The sequence below is a fragment of the Pteropus vampyrus genome, unplaced genomic scaffold (genome assembly GCF_000151845.1).
Source record: "Pteropus vampyrus isolate Shadow unplaced genomic scaffold, Pvam_2.0 Scaffold93, whole genome shotgun sequence".
In the NCBI taxonomy this organism is placed as follows: domain Eukaryota; kingdom Metazoa; phylum Chordata; class Mammalia; order Chiroptera; family Pteropodidae; genus Pteropus; species Pteropus vampyrus.
In genome coordinates this window covers 2,163,789-2,173,770 of record NW_011888874.1, presented here as the reverse complement: position 1 = coordinate 2,173,770, position 9,982 = coordinate 2,163,789, and the positions used below count along the sequence as shown (strand labels likewise).

The following is a 9,982-nucleotide window of genomic DNA, read 5'->3' as shown; positions in this document are numbered from 1 at the left end:
GAGCAGACGTCACGATGTCTTTTTATGACTTAGTTATGGATGTAGCCAAACTCCAGCTGCCTAAGCCATCAGCCCCTCCTACTGCTTTCTGTTGCCGTTTCATTTCTCTCCCTAGAAATATTTGTCTTGTTTTTAAATGTATGCCTTACTTTAATGTTTCTATATTATCTTTTATTGAAACAGAGAATGCGTGCCAAAGCATTCACAAGTGTCCTCTTCCACTTGACTCAAAGCTTTCACTCGCCATCCATCGTCCAAAAATGAATTGACACGTTCATCTGTTGTTTTTTTTTTTTCTTCTCACATGTTTTCCTTGTCTTGTGGGTTCATACTTTTTTAATTCTTTATTTTATCCTTTATCCATCATCTTATTCTGGTTTTAGAAAGGATACATATAAGGTATTTAATCAATCCTCTCGGGATTAATTCTCACATACACAAGTGAGCCTGTTTTTTCTGCTTATTATTCAGAATGATATTGCTACTCAAGCAGTGTCTGCATTTTCAAACAATGTGACATCAGAGTCTTCTCTGGAATCCAAAGGCCTTTGTTTAAAAAAGTGGCCTCATCATATGGTGACCCTCAGCATCTTACATTCCTTTTTGCATATTTTTAGGTTCACAGATACAAAGTGGATTTTTCCTTGAAATGTCTCACAGTTCTCTGATTAAAACAGGTTTCTAAAAACTGCTAACAACTCTCCCAGAACTCAAAGCTGAAAAATGTAAAACTTTTAAGTTCACTTTAGATTTGCTATTGACAGTTGATACAGATAGCCAAGTAACAGCCGGTAGAGATAGTGGAAGGCATGTGGTCATCCTCTTTGTGGACAAGAGCTAAGGGTGACTTCTCCAAGGAGAGGTATTTCCATCTGAAGTAGCTTACTCTGGAGATATCAATGAGAACCCCGAAATACCTGGCTTGATTGTCAGTTTGTAGGTAAAATCCCATCAAATACTTCTTCACTGATTGTCAGATTAAAAAGAGGGAGGTGATTTTTGTATATGAGCCACATTTAAAAAAAATAATATTATCGAAGATATTTCCTGAATGATCTGGTCCTACATGTAGGCAAACCAGGCATGCAATCTAAGGGGCTCCCACTGCCCCTACATGCATCTCTGCCTGTCAGTCTAGAGTTTGAATTTTCTGCCATTATGACAGGTGTGTGTGTGTGTGTGTGTGTGTGTGTCTTAAGAGGCATTGGTTCCTACAAAATGTGTCAGTTACAGGGCAGACTTTTAAAAATTAATTCATTAACGTGCTTTACACTGTATGAGACTAGCTTGCTGGCACTTCTCAAAGAGCAAATCATGCAGCAGTAGGTCACTAAGCCCATAGTGGCGGACCAGAACAGAAGAGATGGGGACCAAAGAGAGGGGGCAACTGTAACTAGTTTAGGGGTTCCCAAGGTCAAGCCTATGTTGGCCAGTATTGACTTTTACCAGACCAAGACAAATGAGAAAAGTAAGAAGAGTGTAGAGATTGTTTATGAAGTAAAAGCTATTCGTTTCCACTTTAAAGGAGTATCTCGTATTTTGTGAGCATTTATTTGATTCCTTTATAGTGTTTCATTTTTTTTCTTATAATAATGATTATTCTATTTTCTTAGAATAATGATGATAATAGATGATAGACTCGCTGTGGGTTGGTGGGTGGCAGGGTCCTTTTGTTTGTGTTTAGAGGTGGGCATGGCCCTTACATAGCAAAATATAAACAAGACAATTTTATGCTGGTCTCCATTTCAAATGTGTTTTGTTTTACTGCTCTTTGAAGTTCAAAATATTAGGAATTTGGGGATTAGATGATCTGGGGGTTCTTACACTCTCCAAACTGCGTGACCTGGGCCCACCCCACCACAAACTTTGGACTAAAGTGTATTAGGGGAAGAGGAAGCAAACAAGGGAGAGATAGAAAAGAAAGAGAGATTCCTTTGGCTGTTCAAAGTGGAAGACCATCTCTTGCTGGAGCTTGGAGCTGATCTCTTCTTTAGTTTCTATCTTCGTTTTTTAATTGTAGCTTAATCAAGATAATTTAATAATTAAATAGGGTAATCAGGCATTAAGAAGCTTTTTCTACAAAGGGTCAGATGGTAAATATTTTAAGTCTTGTGGGCCAAGAGGAAAAATCAAAGATATTATGTACATACCTATAAACAAGAGAGAAAATGAATTCCCACACATTTTTTAGTGATGAAATATAAAACTTTATTTATAGGCAAATAAATTTAACGTTCATATAATCATCGCATGTTACAAAATGTTAGTTTTCTTGTGTTTCTTTCCCCCCAACTATTTGAAAATAGAAAAACCAGTCTTAACTTGGCTCACAAGCGCTACAAAACCAGATGGCAGACTGGGTTTGGCCTGTGGGCTGCAGCGTGCCAACTCCTGATTTATACGGCTAATTTCATGACAATCATGTTGTGTTTATCACTGGGACTTTACATCACATCATCAGGGGCCCCGTGACAGAGGGAAGGGAGATGATATGAAGTCTCCCTCCCTCAGTGCCCAGAAGCCACCAGCGCCAGTCAGTGATAAAATAAGGCACAGCGGTTGAGAATGTAGTTCTGGGTTCAGATACCCCAGCTCTGTTCCTTCCTGCCTCTAGCCTCTCGAAACCCCAGTGTTCTTACCTGGAAGATGGGGCTGACAACGACAGTACCTACCTCACAGAACTGTCGCCAGGTGTAAAGGTGACCATGCACAAGGCAGAGAGCCCCGAACAGTGCCTCATGTAGTCAGGGCCCCACAGTGTGAACTACTGCTGTCGCTTTGGTACGAATCGAAGTCCATTTCCTCTACGGCATCCTCACCGTAGGAACCTGAAGAGTCGATCTGACGTGGGCAACGAAGGCCTCTCAATCCTTCTGGACTCAAAACCTTTTAGGGCAAGAAAATTAAAGAACCTGGAGTTAACGATGGTAGATATAATTACCACTCACTGCATCACATGGGCAAAACATCCTTACTGTATTGTTTATTCCCAAATGTTCCCGAGGCCTCTGATGGCCACCGTCTTTGTCAGAGCCAGTAATCTGTATGCTCGCTGTCATCCAGAAAATCAAAAACGGGTGGCTGGTTTCGATGTCTAGACGAGTGGTGTCTCTCTGAACAGGGGTCGAAAGATGGAAAGGGGCAGCTGCAGTGAGATCTCTGTGATATCCGAGGGTGGTGACAACGGGTCTGGATGGGGAAGACAGGGCCATTGAGAAAGCAGAGCACGGGTGACAGTCTCCTTGACCGGAGGGCGTGTTGTCAAGGTTCACGGGCGGCTGCTCGAGGCAGACACGGGCAGAGAGGCCCTGCCAAAAGCCAGCCCATGCAGTCTGTCTGGCACGGTCGTCATCCTGGGTCAGCTCTTCTTTCTACACACAAAAACGTTCGCCTCCGGCTATTGGCTGGGCAGAGGGTCAATAATCATATTGCAAAATCAACAGAGCTGCTCAGTAGAGTGTTAACCAGCTTTGAACGTTGCCAACTTCCCCTTATACTAACCCAGGTCAGGCCAGGCTGGGCCAGGCGTGGGGGAGGAGACACAGGGGGTGCCAGGAGGGCTGCTTCTGGGGGTTCCGGGAGGGCTGCTTCTGCATCAGGAGAATGCTCAGAAGCTGGGCGTAGCGTGTTCTCACAGTGGAAAGAGGAAACATCTAAAATGATTTGGAAATTACTTCCTGGCCGATGACTGAATAAGATATATACGTGCATAATTACATCCTGTATTAGTTTTAAAAATAAAAAGATAATATTTTACTGCCTGCCTGTGGTGGGGGATATAAAGAATTATGAGACACAGCTCCTACTTGCAGTCCAGTAAACACAATAAGCCCTCAGCTCATGAGCATTTAAGTAGCAGTATTAAGTTAACCAGTTAGTAATAGCCCACTTGCTGGTAGACCACAGTAACAGCTGTGGGGGAAGAAAAAGTTTTTCTCCAGCCTCTTAAGACCCCTGTTTGGTCTGCAAATGAAGTCCACAAAGACGGATTAACAGGAGAAAAGCACACACGTTTCATTAAATTTGTACATATCTGTGGGAGCCTTCGCAAGAAAACAAAGATTTGAAGAAATGACCAGAGTAGGAAACTTTGAGACCTTTTTGGGCAAAGAAACAATGAATTTGTGAAGAACTGACAAAAGAGAGGTTTGGGGCAGGGTAACGAGGAAGTTAAGGGTGAGTTTACCAAGGTCTGTTCGCTCGCCAGTTCCTCTGGTGCCATCTCTGGGCAGATAAGAGTCTGTCTTCAATAAAAGGAGGATTTATTTCTTGCCTTTAGGTAGAAAAGGAGAAGCTTTATCTGCATTTACTCCTTCTTAATTGTCTTTGGCTCAAAAAATACTTTTTGTGTCAAAGAGGTATATTTTAGGCTGACATATTCTGGCTTCCTTCACAGCCCTCAGCCAGCATCCTGGGTACTTGTGTCAGTACTCAACTGTTATTGTAAAGTCACACAGGCGACTTGGCAGAGCTGGCATGTAGACCCAGGAAGGCGACCGTTAACCTCTCTGCCACACTGGCCCAGGACAGGAGGCAACGTTCGGGCGCTACGTGGGCCATGCATGGGCATGACAGGGGTTGAGACAAAGATAAATGTGCAAGGGACAGCTGATCAGGATTCCCGGAAGTGCTTGCTGGCTTTGTATGATATATTTGATTTGGCATCTCTCACTTATAAGCATCAGGTGTCATTGGGGTCTCAAACCAAGATTTTACTAACCAAATAAGTCATGTATGTGTTCACGTACAAATAATATTCGATTAATCGACTAATGTAATTAGTGCAGTCTAAGAGTACTATTAATATGTGTGGTTATAGCATTTGTGGTTTAACAAAAATACTTCTCAGTCTCTCTTACACTGACCTCAGCATCAGCGCACAGTTCTTTGGTGCTGGACACACGACTTTAGGAAGAGCTGTCTGGGAAGATGGTGGCTAGTTCTTCCGAGTGGAAAAAAAGATCAAACAGTAGCACGTATGTCCTTTGGCACAAGATAGTGCAGCAAAACAAAGGAGAGAGAGGTGGCCCCCACTTACTGAGTCTTGTGCAGGGGACTCACTCGACAGACTCCCTGTGACAGCACCGCAAATCTCCCCGCCACAAAACCACTGCATGGTAGATCTTGACTTCTTCCTTTATGGATGAGGTCACTTGGAAAGATTAAGTAATTTGTCCAAAGTTCCAGTTAGGAGCTGGCAAACCTGGGGATAGATCCTACATAGACCCGGCCTAAGGCCGGTGATTTCTGGATTTCTAACCCTTTTAAAATTCTCTACTATCAAAGTTTATTTTGCATTCTAAGTGAAGACATTGTGAAAAATGAATGTGACTGTTAAAAGAATGATTTTCCACAAGTTTAACTATTTAATATGCAGAACTGCCAAAACATCACGTAACCTTGGGTGACTTCCTGAAGCGTTAATGGTTAGCAGGGAGAGAAAAGTCATAAAATCATTATTAAGAGCTTTCTGTTCATGACAAATGATTTCTTACTTCGTTAAAGTATTTGGAAACTAAGAGGTACTTGACTGTTAGAACAGGAAAAATCATAAAAACATTGCCTAAGAGATTTCTTAATGAGAGCATTTGGTCATTCTGGTTTTTCATGGATTTAGCATTTTGAATAGTAATTAATGTGTTCTACTCCACTAATATAATCATGGTGTTTCAAAAAATGGGTCCAAAAAAGTAGATCCAAGTCGATGAAAATGAAAATACACCGCCATATCATTTGGCTAAATAATCTGTTTGAATAATTAAATAATTAGACATGTTTGCAAATTAAAATTTTTATTTTAGAGAAAACAGCATAATTCAGAGAAAACGAATCCCTCCAGTCTGGGGCTACTGTCATCACCGTCCCAAACCAGCGAAGCACCTTAATTCGCGAGGCCCCGTGCCAGGTTCTCTGAAGTGTCACTCAGGCAGCACTGGCTTCCAGAACAGCAACTGAACAAATGCCGGAGGGCTCTGCCCCGACTGTAATCTGAGTTCATTCAGCCGAGTGGCACATCCACATGTCAGCAAAATGGTCGCATACTCTGAAGTCCTAGTCGGTCCAACTGGGCAGATGTACGGACAGGCTGCGCCTTGCCAGATTCACTGAAAATTAAAGGTGGCACGAGCGTGGAGCAGTTATGCTGCCTGGGAGCACAGCCCTGGGTCCGGTTCTGGGGTTGTGTGTGCAGGGCTGACCCTGTGCATGTGGGTGACGCAGAGGACGTGTCTGAGCAGGTAGAGTACACCCTCCCTCCATGGCTCTGCACTTACCTGTCTGCTGGGCTAACCAGAACTCCCCAAACCTTCTATACGATAGACCGATTGATGCCCACTGCTCGCTGCCCACTAGACACTCATGGGCTTCTCCCTAGCACGCGTCTGTGTCACTGGTGAAGTTCTATAATTGCCAAAAGTTAGTCATTGCTGCCAGTTGCACTTACTGTTGTAACCAAGTAAGTTAATTAAATATTAAATAACAAATTGGTTAAATGTGGATGCATAAAAAGACACGTGTGTTCCAACCAGGAAGAGTTGATAAAATTGACAGAAAAACCACTAATCAATTAAATGTGGCTAAGATAACATTTAAAGAGTTAGAAGAAAACATGGACTAATATCCAGAGGGATTCTATACTCAGGTTGCTCCACAAGCATCTTGAAGCAATTGGTCTGTTTCAAAGAAGCCAAAACTAGAGGCTGTTAGTGGTTCATTGGGTGCAATCCAGCAAGATGCTGTCAAAGAACTCTAAATAGCAGATCCAATCCCTCAAAAGGTCCTGTGCCCTACTTCACAAGATTGAAGAACTGGTGTGCATTTAAATGTTTTAAGTTAAAATAAACTAACATGTTCACGTATCAATTTATTTGTTTGTTTTTTATTTCTTGCTTTAACAAACCAGCTGGCTCTGAGCCATCAAATATGGCTTCTCCCCTAATGTGAAAACAATGAAACCAAATGACAAACAAAACCTAAACATGTTACCCAAGAAGGTTCAAGACCCAAACTGAAGGACAATAATGAAAAAGATCAGGAACTGTGGTTTTGATGACAAAAAAAAAGGAGAGCAGAGTTGTCATGGGTGGCGATGAGAAGCCAGGCGCCAGGCAAGAGGAAATTCAAGAGAATAAAGTGCTCACACCCAGAACCCCACACCCATCCCTCAGTGCCCCCGTGGGAGTCCTCAGGGTTCTTAAAATAGTGACAGGCACTCACTGAAATCAGACTTCAGGTATTGATTATAGGGGAAACCTTTAATTGAGACCAAATTTCTGTTATGAAATGAAAGATCTGCTGAAAATTAAATAAGTTCTCATTTGCTAATGGTCGCCAAGGGCCTTGGATAAGGCTGAAGGTCTTATTTAAAAAACTACTAACCTGGAGTTATTGCATCGGTGTTGATTTCTTGCATTTGGAAATGATGCTGTAATTGGATAAGAACATACTCTTGTATGGGGGAGATGCATGCAGAATTATTAGGGGTGAAGTGGCATGGTGTCTGTAGTGTATTTTTGAATGGTTTAGCAAAAAAAGTGTGTGTGTAGAGAGAGAAAAAAGGATGGAGTAGGTCACCATGTTAACATTAAAAATAAATGAGAAGATGTGTAGGTGTTCATTATACTATTTTTCAACTCTTCTGAGAGTTTAAATTTTTTTCCAAAAAATATTTTTATATCTAAGCAACCAAAACTAATTAGCCTTATGTTAATTTTAACATGTGTTAAAATAGCGAAGGCTTCTAGTTTCATTCTTTGCCACTTCAACCATAGTCGTTCATAATTTATACATATAGAAAACATCTCAGTCACGACAGCCCAATGATAGTCATATAATTCATATGCCTTAAAATTTTAGGTCCAAATTGAATGTGAACAAATTACCAGTTCTCCATTTCTCCATCTACTCGTTGATCCAGTCGATCGATCCACAGCATTGATTCAGGACATGTTACCGGGTTACTGATGTGAATGAGACTGTACATACAATTCCTTCTCTACCGGGGCTTAGCATCGCCAGGGGAAACACACATTAAACATATAACTGCAAGTGGCCCATGGGACCACAAAAAAAATGGAGACCTGATCTAGTTCAAAGGAGTTCAAACACTTAGTTGCTCAAGTTAAAACGGAAAGATTTCCAGTAGTAGACTGACTATGACTTTTAATCCAAGAAATAAAATTAAGGTGGCATCTATGCACCTTCTCACGCGTTAGAGAAGTGTCCACTTGCCTCCTCCCACCTGTGGTCTAGAGATGCTCAGAACCCAGGTTTGCATGATGTCTGGGAGGCAAAAGAGTCAGAGATGCTCACTGTCCCTTTGAAAACAGTGGCCCACCTCTGCCATGTAACCTTGAGCCTCCAGGTCCTTCTTCAGTAGCTAGTCACCTTGGGGCAAGACTGAGACTTTCCTTTCTGAGGCCCCGCTTTCTCCTCCAGATGCTGCACGGGAGCAGAAGGCTGCTCCTTCCACTTTGGGGACCAACCTTCAACATGTTCTCACATTTCCAGAAACAAAAGCCTGGAGGAGTCTTGTCTTCAGGTAGCTTTTGATTTCCACTGAGTGACAAAAGTGTCCTGAACGCGAGGAGCACGCATGCCTGGCTACTTTCTTGGAAGAGAAGAAAGACCTCGCAAACAAAAAGCAGATGTGCAGATTAGTGTCTCCAACAATTTAGTGTTTAGGAGTCTTTAGAGAATTAGCTCTGTCCGACAGACTGGGATGTTAGGTGTTAGTTTAGAGCAATGTGATCATAATCACCCAGGGGGTTTGTTAAAACAGATTCCCGAGGCCCACTCACTGTGTCTGGGGAGGGGCGGAGAATTTACACTTCTAACAAGTTTCCAGGAGATGCTGGTGTTGCTGGTCTCCAAATCTACACTTTGCCAACCACTGCTTTAGTAGATATTAGTGTGCTAGGTTAGTATATTATTATAGTAGATACTTGGTATACTTAAATATGTGACTGAAATGAGCACTAAAGTTTAAAGATCTAGAAAGACAAGATTGAAATAAGTCAGATATGACTTAATGGCCCCAAGCATTCCTAAGGGTGAAAATCTGGAGAAATTTAGTCTTCTAAAAACTACCGAATGAATATCCAACCCTTGGGGAGAATTCGGACTTTTCAATCAGTTACTTTCCATTCATGTAATGTAATGTGTGTAAATGTGATGACGAACATTAATGAGTGTCTGAAATTACTATGTAATTCCTTCCCTGAATGACAGCCTAGCCTTCTGTAGGCTTAGGAAATACTCTCGATTAAAGAAAGCTTTGATTGTGTATTTTTATTTCGATTGCACAAATAAAGTCCCCACTTTAGGGGTATCTGAGGCAATTTTTGTTTTATTTTTTTCTACTAGCCAGCACATCTCCTATCCTTGCCCTGCCTCTGCTGTCAATTAATATGTTCTTTTTTGGGGAGAGCAAACTAATTTTCAGTTAATATTAACCCAAAGAGGAAAGAGAAATATATAACCAGAAAATGTGTGTCAAAATAAATTTTAAATCCACTATTTGAAACTATTTTTGTTCCTCTGCTGGCACAAAAAAATTTTGAAAATGGACCTTTCTTAGAGTTGGCACGTGCATAGGTGTGAAAGCTGGGGTTGTAAGCGTGTCAAGGTGATAGACAGCTAAGAGTCATCAAGCTCACAGCTAAATTTTTGGTTTTGTTTTTTAATAAGAAAACAACATTTCGATACTAGCATTAGCGAATTAGTTCATTCTCTTTAAAGACACATAATGGGTATTGTTTTCTCAGCCTTAAACATTATTTCAAGAAAAGAAAACCTTTGAATTACCTGTAGAGGATATCGTCGATTAATATATACAAATATATGTGTGTACATTCTGCTAAACCTAAGAAATTTGCCAACATTAGGCCACGTTCCACCTACGAGAATGGCAATTTCATATGGTTTAACTATAAATTGATCAAAAAGAAGAGAAAAGGGACAGCTGACTTTGTCTTCTCATAAA

The 9,982-nt window shown here is 41.4% G+C and overlaps 1 protein-coding gene across 1 annotated transcript in view; it reads left to right on the top strand.

Moving 5' to 3' along the window:
• Positions 1 to 1,422: 1,422 nt before the first annotated feature.
• Positions 1,423 to 9,982, top strand: part of COL4A3 (collagen type IV alpha 3 chain) — an 87,005-nt gene continuing 78,445 nt past the window's right edge. Inside the window, exons 1-3 of the mRNA XM_011364099.1 lie at positions 1,423 to 1,541; positions 2,615 to 2,740; positions 8,437 to 8,539. Of these exons, the coding sequence (XP_011362401.1) occupies positions 1,423 to 1,541; positions 2,615 to 2,740; positions 8,437 to 8,539 (348 nt within the window). The remainder of the gene's footprint in view (positions 1,542 to 2,614; positions 2,741 to 8,436; positions 8,540 to 9,982) is intronic.